A 23,000-nucleotide genomic window follows, 5' to 3' on the forward strand; every position below is an offset into this window, starting at 1 on the left:
TATACAAGATGTGTAACAACTAATATGGCATGGGCAGTGGTCAGTCAGAATTGATATCAGGTGGAAACAACCACTGTATTGTATCAAAATGTCCTATTGAATATCAAACTATATATATATCAAAAATACATATATATCTTTTATTTCCTTGAACTTTAAAAACAGGTGTTTTATAGACAGTTTTTGATAATTTTGGTGTCTGCATTTTGAGAATCTGTTTCTGCTATTTGTTGTTTCTGCTGAGTCTCACTTATGGTGCCTTGCTTTTTAGTATGCTTGATTTTTTTTATGTTTACTACTCATGATTCTTGAAAAATTATTTTTGGAAACATTTTGAAGCTTAAGATGAAGTTTCCTTCCCCCAGAAAGGATTTACATTTGCTTCTTCAGATGCTTGGGACCAACATCAACCATTCATGAATCAACCATTCATCACTTGAGGTCTTTTGGCTTCCCCTATGATGTAATTTGGTGCTGTAAATGTATGAGAAAGCCTGTGTCACCCCACAGAGATTGGTTCTCCCCACCCCATTCTGCTGTGTTCCTCTCAGAACCAAAGGAACTTTCTTTGCACTCCCCTGGGGATGTGGGTAGGAGTAGTTTACTTGTGGTTTGCCCTTAGCCTAAGAGTGTGATCCCTTGGGTCTTGATGTCTTTTTCCCTGACCTGGTGAGTTTCATTAAATCTAAGCTAACATTTGTTTAGATTTATAAATGCCCCCAGAAAAAAAGTGGCTTTAATTCTCTGCTTGTTTCTCTGGAACCTCACTTTTCCTTAGGTTTTAGTGTCTTGTAAGTTGCTTTGGAATAGAAAAAAATGTTATCTAACATTTTTCATTGTTTTCAGTAGGAGGGTCAGTCTGACGTATTTAATGCACACTATTTACATAAGCAGAACTCACTGTTTCTTTAGTGTTTTAAGAGAACAGTTCTTTAAAAATTTTACTTAGAATCACATCTTTTCATGATGAGTATCCTCAGCCATTGTGATTATGTTAATAATATTAGTAAAATATGGTAAGGTCTTCCTTATTACTTTTATAAAAGAGGTCCAATATTTCTCTTTTTCAGGCTAGAGCATCAGTGAGAGAAGCTGAACGACATGATCCTACAAATATTTTCACTCAGTTTTATATATTCAAGATTGCTGTTTTAGAGCAAAACTCTACCAGAGGTATAAATGTTATTTATGAATTATATTTGACTGTTAATACAAATAATAATAATCCTTTTGTACTTTAAAGGAAAAAAATTGTTTTTAAGACAGCGGAGTTGTATATTCTATATTCTAGCTTTCCTATGTAATTAAAAATTATGTTTACAAAGCTTTGGGATAGGAGGGAGTTTATACTGTAAACCCAATTCAGTTAAGAGTTGTTTTAGACAATCAAAGTCTCCAGCTTACTTTTATTTTAATTTTTTATTAGTGTTTATTTATTTTTAAGAGAGAGAGAGAGAGAGAGAGAGAGAGAGAGACCAGGAGCAGGGAAGGGTCAGAGAGAGAGGGAGACAGAGAATCTGAAGTAGGCTCCAGGTTCTGAGCTGTCAGCACAGAGTCCAATGCGGGGCTTGAACCCATGAACCAGAGCTGAAGTCAGACGCTGAACAGAGCCACCCAGGTGCCCCAAAATAGATTTCCTATTAAACTTTGTCATATTCTATTAAAATAAAATAATTTTACTTCTTAAACATAACACCAGCTCAATCTTTTTACTTTTTCCCCAGTTATCTGTGACCATTTTTTAAAGCCATGTTTATTGATGATATATAGAATAAAATTTACTAGTGTATGATTCTTTGGGGTTTATATTAATAATTCTGTGAATAATTCTATTTGTTTTGACAAGTATATACAGTTAGGTAACCACCATTACAATCATGATACAGAACAATAAAATTACTCAGGCTCCTTTGTTGTCATACCTTCCTGCCACTTTTAGCCCTGGGAACAACTAATATTTTTGCCTTTTCTAGAATGTGATATAAATGGGATCATACAATATGAAGCTTCTTGTGCCTTTTTTTCACTTAGGATAATGCATTTGAAACTCATTCATACTGTTGTGTTTCCGTAGTTCTTTTTTATTGCTGAATAGTAATCTATCGTATGTATGTACCACAGTTTGTTTCTTCATTTCCCATTTGAAGTATGGATGGTTTCCATTTTGGGTGACTGTGAATAAACATGCTATAAACATCTGTTTACAGATTTTGTGTGATGACAGATTTAACTTCTGTAGGGTAAATTTCCAGGAATTGGATTTTTGGGTTGTATGATAAATATGTGTTTAACTTTATTAGAAACTGCCAACCTGTTTTCCTAAGTAGATTTACAATTTTACATTCTAACCAGCTATGTATTAGTGTTCTAGTTGGTCTACATTCTCACCAGCACTTTGAATTGTCCTTTAAAAAAATTTCTACCTATTCTAATAGTTGGGTAGTGATATCTTACTGTGGTTTTAACTAGCATTTTTGTAATGTCTAATATTTGACATCCATATATCTTCTTTGGCAGAGTGTTTTTATAAATCTTTTAACCAGTTTTCTATAGGGAACTTTGTTTTCTTTTTCTTTAATTCATCTCTATATGTTTTATTCATCTTATACCATAGTAGCTCGAACATAGGAAAGAAATATATTTTGGTTACTGAGATATAGGGAACTTTGTTTTCTTATTATTGAGATTTGAAAGTTCTTTATATGTTTTAGATATAAATTATCAGGTGTGTTTTACAAATTTTTATTTTTATTTTCATATCAATGTCTTTCATGAGAAATTTGACAGTCTAATTTATCTTTTTTCTTGTTTTATGGATTGTGCTTTTGGTAATATACCTAGGAAATCTTCATCTAATCTAAGGTCACAAAAATTTTCTCCTATATTTTCTTCTAGAAATTTTATAGGTTTAAGTGTATGGTTAGTTCTATGATCAATTTCATATTAATTTTTGTATTTAATTTAAGGTATGAACCAAAGTTATTTTTTATTTTTTATTTTTTTGCACATGGCTATCTAATCATTCGGCATCATTTTTTCCAGCATTATTTATTTTAAAACTATCTTTTTTCAACTGAATTACCTTTGCACATTTATTAAAAATTCAGTTGTCGGGGTGCCTGGGTGGCTCAGTCGGTTAAGCATCCGACTCTGGATTTTGGCTCAGGTCATGATCTCATAGTTCTTGAGTTTGAGCCCCAGCCCCATGTTGGGCTCTGTGCTGGCAGCATGGAGCCTACTTGGGATTCTCTCTTTCTCACTGTCACTCTGCCCCTCCCCTGCTTTTGCTCTCTCTCTCTCTCTCTCTCTCTCTCTCTCTCAAAATAAATAAATAAAACTTTAAAGAAGAAAAGAAAAGAAAATCAATTGTAATATGTGTGTTTGGGTCTCTTTCTGGTTTCTTAATTCTGTTGCATTGATCTATTCATCTATCTTTACACCACTTTTGCACTGTCTTAATTAGTTTAGCTGTGTAATAAATTTGAAATCATGTAGTCAAAGATCATAACTTTATGTGACTTAATACTTTTAATTATGTTGAGGCTTGTTATATGACCCAGAATATTGTCTTTATTTATAAATGTTCAATGTGCACTTGAGAAAAATGTGTATAAACTATAGATGTTTATAACATTCAGGTCAAGTTGATCAATAGTGTAAAGTGTACTATATCCTTGCTGATTTACTACTTGTTCTATCAATTAAGAGAAGGTACTGAAATCCTTGAATACAATTGTGGATTTGTTCATTTTTCCTTGTAGTTCTATAAGATTTTGTTCTTTGTGTTTTGATATGTTGTTATTTGATGCATAGATATTTAGGATTGAATATCTATCTAAGGAGTTAAATGAATTAACTCCTTATCATCACAGAGTAACTTTCTGTCACTGATAATATTCTTTGCTCTGAAATCCATTTTGTCTGATATTACTATAGCTACTCCAGCTTTCTTTTGATTACCTTTACCATAATATATATTATCCCATGGTTTTTCTTTTAACTAATTTTGTCTTTATGTTTAAAGTATGTTTCTTGTAGGTAGCATATAGTTGAAAGTTGCTTTCTTTAAACATTTTTTTTTAATTTTTTTTTTAACGTTTATTTATTTTTGAGACAGAGAGAGACAGAGCATGAACGGGGGAGGGTCAGAGAGAGAGGGAGACACAGAATCTGAAACAGGCTCCAGGCTCTGAGCAGTCAGCACAGAGCCCGACGCGGGGCTCGAACTCACATACCGCGAGATCGTGACCTGAGCCGAAGTCGGACGCTTAACCGACTGAGCCACCCAGGTGCCCCGAAAGTTGCTTTCTTTAATTCAGCATGACTATCTGCCTTTTACTCAAGTCATGTAGACTATTTTTATTTAACATGATTATTGATATGGTTAGGTTTAAATGTAGCATCTTATTTGTCTTCTGTTCGTCCTGTTCTTTTTTGCCACTTTTCTTTTTTCTACTTTCTTCTGGATTGAGTACCTTTTATGATTGTATTTATTTCATTTTTGGCTTATTAGCTCTCTTTGTTGTGTTATTTTAATTGTTACTTAAGTTCTGTAGTGCATATACTTAACTTACTGTATTCTACCTTTAAGATATATAATTGAATGTAATACCACCATTCGTTTTTCAGTTTTCGTTCTGTTTTATAATCCATTTTATGAGTGTACCAAAATGTATTTAGCCCATCCATCATTGATGGAGTTTAGGTTGCCCCTATATTGCACTCTTAAAAAAATTGCAGGATGAACATATTTTTATGTTTTTGTTCACTTTTGCAAATGTATCCATGGGATAAATTCACAGGGGTGAATTGCTCAATTGGGCATTTTTCTGACATTCAAGTCTTCCTTGACAGTTTAGCAATTTAGATGAATTTATGAAAATTAACTAATATTTTAAAGCTGTTACTGCTCTTAAAATGAGTTCCAAAGTCACTGTGGTATAATTAACCCTAGATTGCTATTATCTTTGATAAGAATATCTCCTTTTCTTTTTTTTTTTTTTAACTCTTTCCTTCTTTTTCAGCTTTGCGGGCAATTAATACATTAGAGAAGTTAATAACAGGTGTAGTACCAAAAGAGAATGCGCTACGTGTGGACAAAGATTCACCTGTCACGCTTCTCAGTTTAATTGCCCAATTTGCTCTAGAGGTAATTCTTATGTATTTATCTATAAGATTTTTTTACCTCTTTTCCTTTTTAAGATATAATTAATGGAAGTCCTTAGAGGAGTTTGCTACAAAGAAAACAAATTGGTCAGTTGGTTGTGAGAAGTAGGATCAAGGGTTTGTTTGTTTGTTTGAGATGAATGAGAATGTTTATATGCTGATGGAAATGATCCAGTAAGAGAACAAAAAGTTGACATTGCAAGAGAGAAAAGGGAGAATTGTTAGAGCAATGTCCTTAAGCAGGGGGGAAGTGATGGACACAAGTGTGTACATTCAGGGATTGGCTTTAGGAAAGAACATGCATAGTTCATCTATGCTAGCAGTTGAGAAGTTGGAGTATGTGGTGTGGTCCCTGGTGTGTGAATAAATGTAGTAGTGGTAATCTGGAAGTTTTTTTCCTGGCTGCTTCAGTTTTTTCAACGAAATAGGAAACAAGATCATCACCTGAGAGTGAGAATGGGAGAGGAGGTGTTGGGGAGTTTGAGAAGTTAGGATAAGGTGTAAACTAATCATTCAGAAAAGCAAGAAAGTGAATGACAAAGGTAGTGTGGGATGCTTGCCCAGTAAGAATTAAGGCCTATTTGATGAATTTTTAAAATAAAACAAATAGTTATACAGGTTTTTATCCAGCCACTTTCAGCTGCATGGATGTAGGCACAAAAGTCAGTGGAAAGTTGAATTTAACCAGGCTTGTCGTTTTGCCAGATGAATACAATGAAGCAAAAGAGGAGTAGGATAATCAAGGAACAAGGTACTGGTTATAATAAATTCCCATGGAATTTCACCTGGCCATGGAGGAGGACATCAAGGGGACGAGAGACAATGAAAAATTAGTAGCATGAATGGATTGGAGGTTTAAGTGCAGTTGAAGGATTGCTAGAGTGAATATAAAGGAGTGAATTAGAAAGGTAGGAGATAGTGGTCAGAAAGTAGAATACAGGAAGCAGAGCAGGGTGCAGGACTAGGGTGAGGAAAGGAGGCACTTAAGGAAGCACTCACTTTGTGAGTCATGCAAGTGCAGAGTTAGTTCTTGCGTGATCCTGAGAGCGAGTGCTTCCTTAAATTTTGCACCTTAGGTGCCCCACTTGCATCAGTCACCTAGCTCACCTTAGTCCCAGCCCTGACTATGAGTGTGGAAGGTTTGCAACCATTAGTATTGACAGGGTCCAACATAGAGATCAATGGAACAGAATAGAAAACCCAGGAATAAACCCACAATTATATGGTCAATTAATCTTCAACAAAGGAGGAAAGAGTATGCAATGGGAAAAAGACAGTCTCATCAACAAACAGTGTTGGGAAAACTGGACAGATACATGCAAAAGAATGAAACTGGATCACTTTTTTACACCATACACAAAAATAAACTCGAAATGAATTAAAGACCTAAATGTGAGATCTGAAACCATAAAAATGCTGGAAGAGACCACAGGCAGTAATTTCTCTGACATCAGCCATAGGAACATTTTTCTAGATATGTCTCCTGAGGCAAGGGAAATAAAAGCAAAAATAAACTATTGGGACGCCATCAAAATAAAAAGCTTCTCCACAGTGAAGGAAGCAATCAACAAACCTACAAGGCCACCTGTGGAATGGAAGAAGATATTTGCAAATGACATATCCGACAAAGGGTTAGTATCCAAAATATATAAAGAACTGATACAACTCAATACCCTAAAAACAAACAATCCATGGTTAGAAGACATGAACAGATATTTCTCCAAAGAAGACATCCAGATGACCAACAGACACATGAAAAGACCCTCAACAATAACGATAGGGTCCCATTGATGACTATGCTAGTGAACAGCTAAGGTAAGTGACAGAGTAGAGTTCAAGGAAATAAGAGACAAGGATATTAGGAGGATCATCTGTCTATATATTGAAAGTGCCAAAAACTAAGACAGGAGAAGTTTTTTGAGAAAATAACTGTGCAATAGATAGGTCATCAAGAAATAAAAAGAAATGGCCTGAGAGCTGATAGATCAGCACAATGAGGAGTGGTGGGTGATATAGTCTGATGACAGGAAATTCAAAGCTGGGGAGTTTAGGGAGGAAGAAGGGAGAATAATTTTAAAACAGCAATGAAGAACAAAAATGACACCTATTACATCTCCAGGTCCATGGATAGAAGGGAGATCTGAGAAAAACCACCACTACTTGAGAGGGCTTTTTGGAAGCAGTATCCTTGGTGGGACCTAGATTTCCATTATAGAAAGAATGTGGAGGGAACTTTAGGGAAGATGTTGCTCCTAGAGAAGATTTTGATGAAAATGAACTGAACTTCAGAGACCGTAGTAGAAAGATTGGGGGAGGTGGGGAGAAATTGGAAAAGAGGAAAAAAGAAAGGATTTATAGAGCTTTATCATGATTGGAGTGCTGGAAATGAGAGTCCGGGGTTCTTTTGGTTACTGCTAATAAACTGGGATAAAGAGCACAATAAGATTAGTCTGAGTGGATTCAAGGCAGTGTTGGCAAGGCAGTGAGTATTTATGGATAAGGAGGAGTGGGTTTCTGGGGCCAACATGACCTGTTCTGTTTTTGTCAATGAGTTATTTCTTCATGCTACCATCTTGCATTAGTTCTTTCGATAATAAAAAATGAACAAATTCAGAATTTTTTCTTGTCATTAATGGACAGGAATATAGATAACATTTTCTAAGTATCACTTTGAGAGATAATTTAACATATTATATTTGTCCTGTTTAGAATGGACAACAAATTGTGGCAGGAAAAGCTTTGGAATATTTAGCTCAATATTCAGAAGACCCACAACAAGTCCTTTCGGCTTTAAAGTAAGTAATTCACATCCTATAGATGTGGAAGGATTTCTTGTAAATCTTATTCTTAATCTATAAGCTTTGTCGAAAAGGTGCTGATATGATCAGGTCTACTATACCAACTGTTGTTTTAAATTTTTTTCCAAGCTTTATTGAGATATAATCAACAAATAATATTGTGTAAGTTTAAGGTGTATAACCTGATACTGCGAAGTGGTTTGCACAACAGAATTAGTTAACATATTCATTACCTCAAGAAATTACAGTTTCTTTGGGTTTGGTGAGAACATTTAAGATTTCGTCTCTTCCCAACTTTCAAATATGTAATAAATACATAATACAGTCTTCTTAATAACCATAGTCACCATGCTCTACATTATAGCCCCAGAACTTGTGCATCGTAGAATTTGAAGTTTGTACCCTTCCTCCACACCCACCTTCTAGCAAACATCATTCTATTCTCCTTCTATGGGTTTGGCTGTTTTTTAAAGATTCAACATGTAAGTGAGATAATACAGTATTTGTCTTTCTTTTCACTTAACACAATGCCCTCAAACTTGATCCACGTTGTCACAAAAGGCAGGATTTCCTTTTTCTATATGGCTGAATAATATTCCTGTGTGTGTGTGTGTTGTATGTCTGTCTGTGTGTGTGTGTGTGTGTGTGTGTGTGTGTGTAAATATCACATTTTCTTTATCCATTCATCTATCAATGGACATAGGTTATTTCCATGTCTTGGCTGTTGTATATAATGCTGCAGTGTACATGAGGGTTCAGGTAGCTCTTCAAGATAGTGATTTTCTTTCCTTCAGATCTATACCCAAAAGTGGGATTGCTGGATCATAGGGTAGTTCTGTTTTTAATTTTTGAGGAACTTCCATGCTATTTTCCAGTGGCTGTACCAAGTTATATTTCCACCAACAGTGTTCATAGTTTCCCTTTTTTCCACATCCTCACCAACACTTACCTCTACATTTTGATACTAACAGGTGTGAGGTGATATCTCAGTGTGGTCTTGATTTGCATTTCCCTGATGATTAGTGATGTTCAGCATCTTTTCATGTATTTGTTGACCATGCATGTCTTCTTTGGAAAAATGTCTATTCTGGCTATTCGGGGTCTTTTGTGGTTCCATACAAATTTTAGGATTGCTTGTTCTAGCTTCGAGAAGAATGCTGGTGCAATTTTGATTGGGATTGCATTGAATGTGTAGATAGCTTTGGGTAGTATTGAAATTTTAACAATATTTATTCTTCCATTCCATGAGCATGGAATGTTTTTCCATTTCTTTATGTCTTCTTCAATTTCCTTCATAAGCTTTCTATAGTTTTCAGTATACAGATCTTTTGCATCTTTGGTTAGGTTTATTCCTAGGTATTTTATGCTTCTTGGTGCAATTGTGACTGGGATCATTTTCTTTAATTGTCTTTCTGTTGCTTCATTATTGGTGTATAAGAATGCAACTGATTTCTGTACATTGGTTTTGTATCCTGCGACTTTGCTGAATTCATGTATCAGTTCTAGCAGACTTTTGGTGGAGTCTATCGGGTTTTCCATGTATAATATGTCATCTGCAAAAAGTGAAAGCTTGACTTCATCTTTGCCAATTTTGATGCCTTTGATTTCCTTTTGTTGTCTGATTGCTCATGCTAGGACTTCCAACACTATGTGAAACAACAGCAGTGAGAGTGGACATCCCTGTCTTGTTCCTGATCTCAGGGGGAAAGCTCTCAGTTTTTCCCCATTGAGGATGATATTAGCTGTGGGCTTTTCATAAATGGATTTTGTGATGTTTAAGTATGTTCCTTCTATCCCGACTTTCTCGAGGGTTTTTATTAAGAAAGGATGCTGAATTTTGTCAAATGCTTGTTCTGCATCGATTGACAGGATCATATGGTTCTTATCTTTTCTTTTATTAATGTGGTGTATCACATTGATTGATTTGTGAATGTTGAACCAGCCCTGCATCCAGGAATGAATCCCACTTGATCGTGGTGAATAATTCTTTTTATATGCTGTTGAATTCGATTTGCTAGTATCTTATTGAGAATTTTTGCCTCCATATTCATCAGGGATATTGGCCTGTAGTTCTCTTTTTTTACTGGGTCTCTGTCTGGTTTAGGAAGCAAAGTAATGATGCTCAACGTTGCTCCTCACCAGGGAAATACAAATCAAAACCACTCTCAGATACTACCTCACGCCAGTCAGAGTGGCTAAAATGAACAAATCAGGAGACTATAGATGCTGGAGAGGATGTGGAGAAACGGGAATCCTCTTGCACTGTTGGTGGAAATACAAACTGGTGCAGCTGCTCTGGAAAACAGTGTGGAGATTCCTCAAAAAATTAAAAATAGATCTACCCTATGACCCAGCAATAGCACTGCTAGGAATTTACCCAAGGGATACAGGAGTGCTGATGCATAGGGGCACTTGTATCCCAATGTTTATAGCAGCACTCTCAACAATAGCCAAATTATGGAGAGAGCCTAAATGTCCATCAACTGATAAATGGATAAAGAAGTTGTGGTTTATATATACAATGGAATACTACTTGGCAAGGAGAAAGAATGAAATATGGCCTTTTGTAACAACGTGGATGGAACTGGAGAGTGTTATGCTAAGTGAAATAAGTCATACAGAGAAAGACAGATACCATATGTTTTCACTCTTATGTGGATCCTGAGAAACTTAACAGAAGACCATGGAGGAGGGGAAGGAAACAAAAAGGTTAGAGAGGGAGGGAGCCAAAACATAAGAGACTCTTAAAAACTGAGAACAAACTGAGGGTTGATGGGGAGTGGGAAGGAGGGGAGAGGGTGGGTGATGGGTATTGAGGAGGGCACCTGTTGGGATGAGCACTGGGTGTTGTATGGAAACCAATTTGACAATAAACTTCATATTTAAAAAAAAAGAAAGGAAAAATGTCTATTCAACTCCTTTGTCCATTTTTTAATCACATTTTTTGCTTTTTTTTTCCTATTGAGTTGTATATGTTCCTTATTTGTTTTGTATATGAACCCCTTATCAGATACATGGTTTGTAAATATTTTCTCCTATTCCATAGATTGCCTTTTCATTTTGTTTCCTTTGCTGTGCAGAAGCTTTGTAGTTTGATGTAGCCTCAATTGTTTATTTTTGCTTTTGTTGCTTGTGCTTTGGGTGTCATATCCAAAAAATCATTGTCAGGGAGCTTTTCCCCTATGTTTTCTTTTAGGAGTTTTACTGTTTTCAGGTCTTCTGTGTTTAATCCATTTCAAGTTAATTTTTGTGAGTAGTGAAAGATAGTGGTCCAATTTCATTTTTTTGCATGTGAATATCCAGTTTTACCAGCAACATTTATTGAAAAACTCTCTTTCCCCCACTGAATATTTTTGGCTCTCTTATTATTTCTGGGCTGTCTATCTTTTGGTCTGTGTTACTATTTTTTGTGCTGTTACCATGCTGTTTTGATTACTAATGTACTGTTGCTTTGTAGTATAGTTTGAAATCAGGGAGCATGATGTCTTTAGCTTTATTCTTCTTTCTCAAGGTTGCTTTGGCTATTCAGGGTATTTTGTGTTTCCATATGAATTTTAAGATTGTTTTTCTATTTCTGTGGGAAATGTCCTTGGAAATTTGATAGGGATGCTTGAAGTTAAAAAATGATACCAGTTGAATTTGATTTCTCCCCTCTCTCTTTCTGTGAAGAAAAATGGTTTACCAAAAGGTTTATCAAAAGATAGATGTACACCTCAGATAAATATATAAAATCATTCAGGATTAGATGGTATTTTTAAAAAGATTTTTAGGGTTTGAAACTTTATAAACTACCTTATTTTGTCAGTTCATCATGATGCTGTTATATTCCCTTGAAAGAACAGTCATCCTAGTTTACGTGGAACCCAAAGGCCAGTTCCAGTTTCCTTAAAAAAATAGTAAGATTTCTACATTGTACCTGATGTTCTAGCAGGTGATTTGGATATAAACTGGGGAACTATTTAAGAATTCGTCATAAGCATCACTTCTGTTTTAAATTATTTTCTTAAATTACTCTTCCAAAATTATAAAATTTATGTTTTCATTACAATCATTAAAACAATACAAAGATCTATAAGTAAAATAAACTTAGTCTCCTCCTTACCCTCTCTTTTCTCACTTCTGCCTCCTAGGATAATCAAGATTAATAACTTGGTAAATATTCTTTCACATGTTTTTCCTAAGCATCATTTTTTTGTATTACTTTATCATACAGGTGTTTGTTTCGTCTGGCTCTTCCAAAAGTTTCTCAGATGTCAGAATCTGAAAGCAGGTACATTATTTCAGTAGAAGTGGTGTATTTGCCATTAGAAAAGTTGTAGTAACTTTCAGTATAAACCTTATGTTGAGAGATGTATAGTCTTGTGGGTAAGATTAATATAGGCTCTGGGGCAGTCTTCCTGGGTTCATAGCCCATCTCTAATATCTCTAATATTAACTATGATTTTACTATGACATTGCATCTGTTTTCCCCCTCTTTTTTAAAAATTCACCCATTTAATTTTTTTAATGTTTATTTTTGAGAGAGAGAGAAAGAGAATGCGAGCAGGGGAGGGGTAGAGAGAGAGGGAGACACAGAATCTTAAGCAGGCGCCAGGCTCTGAGCTGTCAGCACAGAGCCTGATGCAGGGCTCGAACTCATGGACTGTGAGATCATGACTGGAGCCGAAGTCAGACGCTTAAGTAACTGAGCCACCCTGACACCCCAGTTTCCCCCTTTCTTAACATGACGCATATATAGTCATATCTCTTACTTTCCCACAGAAATGTATAACCTGGTTGGCTTGTTGATTGTGAATCTGTATTAGCTCAGCTAGGAGTATTCAAATACATTTCTGCTCACAGCTTCTGTGGCATAAGACATCAGGAACTTAACAATTGGTGGAAGAATTGGGTCACCAATTTTTCATTCACAAAATCCACTACCTCCTAATGATTTGAAAGAAAACTCCATCAAGGTCTTGCTTAGGGATAACTTTTAGAGAAGTAACTATTCATCTCTATATTCTCTGCTTAGATAAAAACTCTGTAACAATGTATCTATACTTTGCTTTTCCTATATATATAATTTGTACTTGGGATCAATACATTTTTTCAGCTGAATTCTTTAGGAAATGTCTGACTGATATGACTGATGACATTATTTTTTATAATATAAATTTGGCCTCTTCTTTATAGGTTGTATGAGTACATTAAGAGGGAACCCAATCGAACTAAAAATACAAAAAGATAGAGACAATTGGAAATTTTAATAATGACCACATATTTGATGATATTAAGAAATTAATCATTAGACATAAGATGAAGTGTGGTTATGTCTTTTAAAGGAATTTCTATCTCTTAGAGATACATCCTAAAATATTTATTAATGAAATGATGTGATGTCTGGAATTGGCTTAAAAATAGTAGGGGAGGGAAAGGAGTGGGTGGAGGTATCATTGAAATAAGATTGATGATGAGTTTACTAATTATTGAAACTGAGTAATGGGTACATGGTGATTCATTTATCTGTTAACATAGAAACATCTTGGGAATTTTCCACAGTAGAAAATTTAAAAACAAAATGGTACGATGATAGCATTGTATGGTGACTAATGGCAGCTACACTTGTAGTGAGCAATGCATGATGTATAAACTTGTCCAGTTACTGTGTTGTACACCTGAAAATAGAGTAACATTATGTGTCAATTATACTTCAATTTAAAAAAAACTTTACAAAATCATCTTAAAATTTTTTTTAAATAAAAGAGGAAACTCAGAGACTAAACATAGCTAATAGATTATAACAGCTATTTGAGGGCTAGGACTATTTGTATTTATCTTTGTATCTCTGAAACCTAGGACAGTATGTGACACATAATAGTCCCTCAGTTTATTGAAATGGCTGAATATCAGTTCTTCACAAGAAGATCTTTAGCACTGGTCTTACAAAGCACTTCATATTCCATGTAATTGTATCATATAGTCAAACCCCATTCATTAAAGACAATTTGGAAATGGGGAAAGGAAAGGAATCCTGTTTAAATTCATAATAACTTAAATTACAGAATTGTTTAAATATATACCTATATTGTTTTCAAGTAAATACAGTAATAAAGAACATCTGCTAGCAGTGTTTTCAGATAGCAGTCAGGACCTTATTTAACAAATAGATTAATTTGTTGGTTGTTTTTTTTTTTAAGCCCGATTCAATGGAAGAGTCAAAGAATTGAGTTCCAGTTTTAGCTATTTCACTAACTCTGGTTCACATTAGACAACAACAATTTATTTAACTTCTCTAAGCTTTATTTTCTTCATCTGTTAAATAAAAAAAGCCAGGGGCACCTGGGTGACTCAGTTGGTTAAGCGTCAGACTTCAGCTCAGATCATGATCTCACGGTTCTTGAATTTGAGCTCCGCATTCGGCTCTATGCTGACAGCTCAAAGCCTGGAGCTTGCTTCAGATTCTGTGTCTCCCTCTGTCTGCAACCCCCACCCCCACCCTCTGCTCACACTCTGTCTCTGTCTCTCTCTCTCAAAAAATAAATAAACATTAAAATTTTTTTGAATGAATGAATAAATAAATAAAGCTAGACTGGGTAATTTCTAAAGTTCCTTTTTCTTCTAAAAATTCCATGGTTTTCATTTAGCAGAATCTACCTAAGTAGTATAACAATTCACATGTTAAAAATTTTCTACACAACTTGTCTCTTAAATAGACTATATACATCCCTTTCCAGGTCCTCATTCTTATTTATACTATTTATTTGCATTAATGAACCCTAACTAGATTATTTTATATAGTGACTGAATTAAATAAGTGAAGAAGTCAACTTTAGAGCAGCTGAAATTCAAATTAATAAAATTTACTTTAAGAAGTTACTTTATAAAAACCAGACTTCTAATATTTATCCCTGAGAAAGCTGCTACTTTTATTATAATACTAGAGCTCTTCATGATGAGGCTAGTCTTATAGTATGCTCTACCCTATCTCCTGTTAACTTCCTTAGTTGAGTTGGCCAGTACTTCCATATTCATTCCTTTGTTTAATAAAATGGCATGTTTTCCTCTGTTAAAATGTATATACCCCTTAAAGAAGTTTGACAAAGGGTCAAGAACCTGTGTAGTAGTCTTGAAATTGTCATTAATTGCATGACTTTGGACAAATAATCCCCCATTTCCAGATCTATTTCCTCATCTGTGAAATAAAGGATCTGGACTGGATAAGTGGTTTTTAAAATCTATTCCTCAGAACTCTGGAAATTCTGTGGCACTGCCTCATGGACTTCCAGGAAGATGAGGCTCTAGGCCTCTACCCACCACTGGTTCAACCAGAGCAACTAAACTTGTATCTTTTCTCATATAGTAGATTTTCATAAAACTTTATTTGAAATAAGGGTTCCACCTCTTGCACTGTTGGTGGGAATGCAATGGTGCAGCCACTCTGGAAAGCAGTGTGGAGGTTCTTCAAAAAATTAAAAATAGACCTACCCTATGACCCAGCAATAGCACTGCTAGGAATTTACCCAAGGGATACAGGAGTACTGATGCATAGGGGCACTTGTACCCCAATGTTTATAGCAGCACTCTCAACAATAGCCAAATTATGGAAAGAGCCTAAATGTCCATCAACTGACGAATGGATAAAGAAATTGTGGTTTATATACACAATGGAGTACTATGTGGCAATGAGAAAGAATGAAATATGGCCCTTTGTAGCAACGTGGATGGAACTGGAGAGTGTGATGCTCAGTGAAATAAGCCATACAGGGAAAGACAGATACCATATGTTTTCACTCTTATGTGGATCCTGAGAAACTTAACAGGAACCCATGGGGAGGGGAAGGAAAAAAAAAAGAGAGAGAGGTTAGAGTGGGAGAGAGCCAAAGCATAAGAGACTGTTAAAAACTGAGAACAAACTGAGGGTTGATGGGGGGTGGGAGGGAGGGGAGGGTGGGTGATGGGTTTTAAAGAGGGCATCTTTTGGGATGAGCACTGGGTGTTGTATGGAAACCAATTTGACAATAAATTTCATATATTTAAAAAAAATGAAATAAGGGTTCCAATTCCCCCTCTTCAAAAAAAAAAAACAAAAACTTTAACATCACAAAGATCACTATCTGCTCCAAAATTCTGTGACTCTGTCATAAAACCTTACCAGCCATTGAAATGCTTTGCTGAGAGTGGGGGTAGAGGGGAAGAGAGAAAAAAACTGTGAGGGCACTGGGGAATGAGAAACAGTATCATATAGTGAGGAAAAATGGTGTTGAAATGATAGGTTGGAGCCTTGAACAATAAACTTCACAATTTTATGTTGTCTTTGTGCAGCTCTCTTGGGGTCTCTTTTTGGTACTTTTTTTTTTATAAGTAAAGCCTTGGAACAGTCAGAAAACACTCTTTATTTTTTAGGAAGAAAGAAATGGATCGACTTTTGGCTTGCTTGAATAAAGGTAAATATCTTGTTTATTTTCAGTTCTTCATCTTGCCTCTGTCTTCTATTAAATTCTCCAAGTACATGGAGCACACGGACTCAGACTTCATGTTTGAGTTAAACTTCATGCTTTTATTAATGTTTGCCATAGCAGTCTACTTTGGTTTCTTTATTCACAAGCAGAGAAGAGTTTGTCATCACTAACATTCATCTCCAAATGTGATTTCAGCTCTCTTTTTATTCCAACTCGTTTTAAAGACCTTTATGTCCTTCCTTCCTCCCTCCGTCCCTTCCTTGCTTCCTTCTTTCCATCCTTCCTTCCGCTTAATTTTCACGCCCTCTGAATCAAAACTTGATTATTTACTCTGTTATTTTGAAACTTGTTTAACTACCCGAGTCCATGTCATCTCCCTTATCTATTAATAATTCTTCCCTCTGCACTTCAAGCTAACGTCCTAGCCACCACAGCAAATTCTTTTTTCCAACTCTATGCTTTCTTACCCGCTGTCTCTTTTGTCTAACCGGTCTTCCTATTTCCGCTACTCATGTACCGATTTCCTTTTGTCCAAACACATTCCCAAGTCCCTATCTTAGAAACTCTATTCCATTTATTGCAGCTGTTCAATTTTATAACTCAAATATCTGTCAACAAGGTGTCAAATGTAGCAAAGTGGTTTAAAAGCTTTTAAACTTTGCTTGTTGGTATTCTTTTCTATCAGAAGGGGGTGTGGGTATGTAATGAATGCCTTCTGATGATGACAGCATGTTTTGGTTCTTTACCATGCTTGCTCTGGGAGCTCAGTAAGTATTAATGCCAACCTATTGATACTCTTCCAGTTCTCTATCTCCATTTCAGTCTTTTTAATGATTGTTCCTACTCTTGGTTTCTTTACATGTAAATACTATCTTTCTGCCTCAGGTGTTGAGTGATTACTCTAATTAAAATTTTAAACCTCTCCAAAGATGTGTTTGTTCCCGAAAATTTGAGTTAACGGCTTCTCAGAGCTTTGGTAATGCTGTCATTTTAATTACTTTTGGTATGGGCTTGTACACACACAGACCAAAAGAACGTTCTACTTTCAAATTCATGTTTGAATTTTTAAGGCAGTATTAACAATTTTGCTAAAGATTAAAGTAAAAGACTTCAAATATAAAATCTTTCTGTTCATTGCAGCAGTCCTGAAAATTGCTCATTCTTTTCATGACGAGAACTCGACTGAAGACTCAACGGTTAATGAAGCTCAGTGGTTTCGAAAAATAGGTAAAAGGAAATTCCGTGGCTATGTATAGAATCAGAAATATATGGATTCAAATTCTGGCTCTTTTATTTGTAGCTATGGGTACAAGGATAAATTAATCTCAATTTCATTATTTATAAAAGGGGAACAATTAAACATACTTTATAAGGCTACTAAGGATTTTAAGTAAAACTGTGTATGTACCTGGGACATAGTAGGTACTTAATAAATGTTAGTTTTCTTTTTCTCTAGAAATGGGTCTAAGAATAAAATGATGAATTATAACTGCAAATTCCCAAGGGTGTGCTCCTAAATTTGGTCTAGAATGCCTAACTTATCTCTAAGTTTGATTTATCAGAATAAACTACATTCAGAGCGCCTGGCTGGCTCAGTCAGTACACCATACGACTCTTGATCTCAAGCTCATGAATTCTATGTTGGGCATAGAGATTACTTAAAATAAATAAACAAGTAATAAACTACATGCAACAAAATGGATGAATCTCACAAACTAATATTGAACAGAAGTCAGACATGGATTCTATTTATATGTAGCAAAAAAAGCAGGCAAAACTAATTGATGATATTAGAGCTCAAGATGGTGGTTACCCTTAAAAAGGGTTGGACTTGAAAAGGGGTAATTGGGTTGCTTCTGAGTTTTTGCTAATAATCAAGATCTGTCTTGATCTGGATTGGTTACATGGATATATTCACTTTGAAAATTAATCAAGATGTCCAATTATATGTTGTGTAATTTACTTTTTGTAGGTTTAATTTCAGTAAAACCATTTTAAAAATTGTGGAGGCAATTCCTTCTCAGCCTTTTGGCTAAAATCAAGTACAGAAATTGTGGAGGCGGTAACTACAGTGATAAGTAATCAAGAGCAATTAACCAGCAATGTCACAAAGTAGACTCATTCTACATGAATCTTTTTCTACTTTACAGGATTTACTGGGGCTCTAATCTAGGAGAAAATGGAATAAACACATTGGTCTGGCTTCTAAAAAACCTATGGAAATAATGGAAAATAACAGATATTTAAACTACATAAAGGATCAATGACTTTGATCTTTTGGACGTTTGAAAAGTTATTTTCCAATACTTCTTTTACTGACTTCTCATTTTCATTTTCATTTTCCAATGTGAAGATTATACTAAATGTTGCCTAATGGGGTCTTCCAGTGCTCTATGAAAGATATGAATCTTTCCAGCAATTTTCTTCATCCTTTGATTCTAGTGTATTGTGTTCTTTGCTGATTTTTTTTTCTTTTCAAGTTTTTAAATTCCAGTAGTTAATATATAGTGTAATATTAGTTTCAGTTGTAGAATTTAGTGATTCATTACGTACATACAACACCCAGTGCTCATCACAAGTGCCCTCCATAATACCCATCACCTATTTAACTCATCCCCCACCCACCTCCCTCCGATAACCCTGAGTTTGTTCTCTATAGTCAAGAATCTGTTTCATGGTTTGCCTCTCTTTTTTATTTCCCTCTGTTCAGTATTTTGTATCCTTTGGGTAAATACCTGCTAGTGCAATTGCTGGATTGTAGTGTAGCTCTATTTTTAACTTTTTGAGGAACCTCCATACTTTTTTCCAGAGTGGCTGCACCAGTTTGCATTCTGACCAGCAGTGTAAGAAAGTTCCCCCTTCTCCACATCCTTGCCAATATCTGTTGTTTTCCTGTGTTGTTAATTTTAGGCAATCTGACTGGTGTGAGGTGGTATCTCACTGTACTTTTGATTTGTATTTCCCTGATGATGAGTGATATTGAGCATCTTTTCATTTGTCTGTTGGCCATCTGGATGTCTTCTTTGGAAAAATGTCTATTCATGTCTTCTGCCCATTTTTTAATTGGGTTATTTGTTTTTGGTGTGTTAAGTTGTATAAGTTGTTTATATATTTTGGATACTAACCTTTTATCAGATGTGTCATTTGCAAATACCTTCTCTCATTTCATAGGTTGCCTTTTAGTTTTGTTGATTGTTTTCTTTGCTGTGCAGAAGCTTTTTATTTTGATGTACTCCTCATAGTTTCTTTTGCTTTTTGTTTCCCTGGCATCCAGAGAGATATCTAGAAAGAAGTTGCTTATGGCCATTGTCAAAGTGGTTACTGCCTGTGTTCTCTAGGATTTTGATGGTTTCCTGTCTCACAATTAGGTCTTGCATCCACTTTTTATTTACATGGTGGCGAATTTATTTTCATGATGGTGTAAGAAAGTGGTCCAGTTCCATACTTTGGCATGTTGCTGTCCAGTTGTGTCAACACCATTTGTTGAAGAGACTCTTTTTCCATTGGGTATTCTTTCCTGATTTGTCGAAGATTAGTTGACCATATAGTTGTGGGTTCATTTTTGGGTTTTCTCTTCTGTTCCATTGATCTATATGTGTCTGTTTTTGTGCCAGTAACATACTGAACTGATCACTACAACTTTGTAATATAACCAGAATTCTGGAATTGTGATGCCTCTGGCTTTGCTTTTCTTTTTCAAAATATTGAAAATATTTGGCTATTTAGGGTCTTTTGCAGTTACATTCAAATTTTAGGTATGTTTGTTTTGGCTCTGTGAAAAATACTGGTGGTATTTTGAATAGGGATTGCATTAAATGTGTAGATTGTTTTAGGTAGTATAGATATTGTAACAATATTTGTTCTTCCAATCTATGAGCGTGGAATGTCTTTCCATTTCTTTGTGTCATCCTCAGTTTCTTTCATCAGTATTTTATAGTTTTCAGAGTACAAGCCTTTTATCTCTTTGGTTATGTTCATCCCTCGGTGTCTTATGGTTTTGGATGCAATTATGAATGGGATTAATACCTTGATTTCTCTTTCAGCTGCTTCATTATTGGTGTATGGAAATGCAATAGATTTCTGTACATTGATTTTGTATCCTGTGACTTTAAGGAAATTGTGTATCAGTTCTAGCAATTTTTTGGTAGACTCCAAAAAAATGTGGCTAGGACTTCCAGAACTATGTTAAATAACAGTGGTGAGAGTGGACATCCCTGTCTTGTTCCTGAGCATAGATGAATAGCTCTCAGTTTTTCCCCATCAAGGATGATATTAGTTGTGGGTGTTTCATATATGGCCTTTATAAGTTTGAAATATGTTCTCTCTATCCCTACTTTATTGAGGGTGTTTATCATGAATAGTTGTTGTACCTTGTTAAATGCTTTTTCTGCATCTATTGAAAGGATCATGTTTCTTATCCTTTCTTTTATTAATGTGGTATATCACATTGATTGCTTAATGAATTTTTTTTAATGTGGTGTATCATATTGATTGATTTACAAATATTGATCTACTCTTGCAGACCAGGAATAAATCCCATGTGATCATAGTAAATGATTCTTTTAATGTGGTGTTGGATTCAATTTGCTAGGATTTTGTTGAGAATTGTTCACATCCATGTGCATCAGAGATATTGACCTATCATTCTCTTTTTTGGTGGATTCTTTGTCTGGTTTTGGGTAATGCTGGCCTCATAGAATGAATTTGGAAGTTTTCTTTACATTTCTAGTTTTTTAGAATAGTTTGAGAAGAATAGATGTTAGCTCTTCTTTATTTGTTTTCTTAAAATTTTCTTTTAATGTTTATTTTTGAGAGAGAGAGACAGCGCAAGCAGGGGAAGGGCAGAGAGAGAAAGAGGGAAATACAGAATCTGAAGCCAGCTCCAGGCTCTGAGTGGTCAGCACAGAGCCCAACATGGGGCCCAAACTCACGAACTGTGAGATCATGACCTGAGCTGAAGTCTGACACTTAACTGACTGAGCCACCCAGGCACCCCATTAGCTCTTCTTTAAATGTTATGTAGAATTCCCCTGTGAAGCTGTCTGGCCTTGGACTTTTGTTTGCTGGGAGTTTTCTGATTGCTGATTCAATTTCTTTGCTGGTTATGTGTCTGTTCAAGTTTTCTATTTCTTCCTGTTTCAGTTTTGGTAGTTTATATGTTTTTAGGAATTTATCCATTTATTCTAGGTTGTCCAATTTGTTGTCATATAATTTTTCATAATATTCTTTTATAATTGTTTGTATTTCTGTGGTGTTGGTTGTTATTTCTCCTCTCTCATTTGTGATTTTATTTATTTGCGTCCTTTCTCTTTTCTTTTTGATAAGTATGGCTAGCGGTTTATCAACTTTATTAATTTTTTCAAAGAACCGGCTCCTAGCTTCATTGGTTTGTTATACTGTTTTTGTAGTTTCTATATAATTTCTTTCTGTTCTAATCTTTATTATTTCCTTCTTTGGCTTTAGGCTTCATTTGTTGTTGTTTTTCTAGCTACTTTAAGTGTAAGGTTAGGTTGTTTATTTGAGATTTTTCTTGCTTCTTCAGGTAGGCCTGTATTGTTATACTTCCCTTTTAAGACCACTTTTGCTGCATCCCAAAGGTTTTGGACCATTATGTTTTCATTTTCATTTGTTTTCATGTATTTTTTAATTTCTTCCCTGATTTCCTGGTTGACCCATTCGTTCTTTAGTAGCATGTTGTTTAATCTCCATGTGTTTGTGGTTGTTCCAATTTGTATCTTGTGGTTGACTTCAAATTTCATAGTGTTGTGGTCAGAAAATATGCCTGGTATGATCTTAGTCTTTTTGTACTTGCTGAGGCCTGATTTGTGACCTAGTATGTGATATGTTCTGGAGAATGTCTTATGTACACTTGAAAAAAATGTGTATTCTGTTGCTTTAGGATGAAATGTTCGGAATATATCTGTTAAGTCCATCTAAACTAGTGTGTTATTCAAAGCCATTGTTTCCTTGTTGATTTTCTGCTTAGATGATATGTCCATTGCCCTAAGTGGAGTGTTAAAGTCCCCTACTATTGTGTTATTTATCAATAAGTTCCTTTATGTTTCCTAGTAATTGTTATATATATTTGGGTGTTCCGAGTTGGGGGCATAAATATTTAGGACTGTCAGATATTCTTGATGGATAGTCCCCTTTCTTATAATATAGTATCTTTGTTCATCTTTTGTTAGAGTCTTTGGTTTAAAATTTAGTTTGTCTACAGAGAGGGAGGGAGGCAAACCACAGGAGATTCTTAAATACAGAGAACAAACTGAGGGTGGATGGGAAGGGGTGAGGGAGAGGAGAAAATGGGTGCTGGGCATGGAGGAAGGCACCTGTTGGGATGAGCACTGGATGTTGTATGTAATCCAATCTGACAACGAATTATATTAAAAAAAACATTTAGTTTGTCTAATATAAGTATTGCTACTCTGGCTTGCTTTTGACTTCCATTTGCATGATAAATATTTCTCCATCACCTCATTTCAATCTGTAGGTGTCTTTAGGTCTAAAATGAGTCTCTTGTAGGCGCATAAAAACAAAACTGGGTCTTGTTTTTTTTTTCATTCTGACACCCTGTGCGTTGATTGGAGCATTT

At 35.2% G+C, this 23,000-nt stretch overlaps 1 protein-coding gene across 1 annotated transcript in view; it reads left to right on the forward strand.

Moving 5' to 3' along the window:
* TEX11 (testis expressed 11) overlaps positions 1-23,000 on the forward strand; it is a 252,528-nt gene that overhangs the window by 157,727 nt on the left and 71,801 nt on the right. Inside the window, exons 17-22 of the mRNA XM_081792399.1 lie at positions 1,071-1,173; positions 5,025-5,149; positions 7,876-7,961; positions 12,178-12,234; positions 16,350-16,390; positions 17,546-17,632. Of these exons, the coding sequence (XP_081648525.1) occupies positions 1,071-1,173; positions 5,025-5,149; positions 7,876-7,961; positions 12,178-12,234; positions 16,350-16,390; positions 17,546-17,632 (499 nt within the window). The remainder of the gene's footprint in view (positions 1-1,070; positions 1,174-5,024; positions 5,150-7,875; positions 7,962-12,177; positions 12,235-16,349; positions 16,391-17,545; positions 17,633-23,000) is intronic.

The sequence above is a fragment of the Panthera onca genome, chromosome X, assembly GCF_046562875.1.
Source record: "Panthera onca isolate mPanOnc1 chromosome X, mPanOnc1 haplotype 2, whole genome shotgun sequence".
Taxonomy (NCBI): Eukaryota; Metazoa; Chordata; class Mammalia; order Carnivora; family Felidae; genus Panthera; species Panthera onca.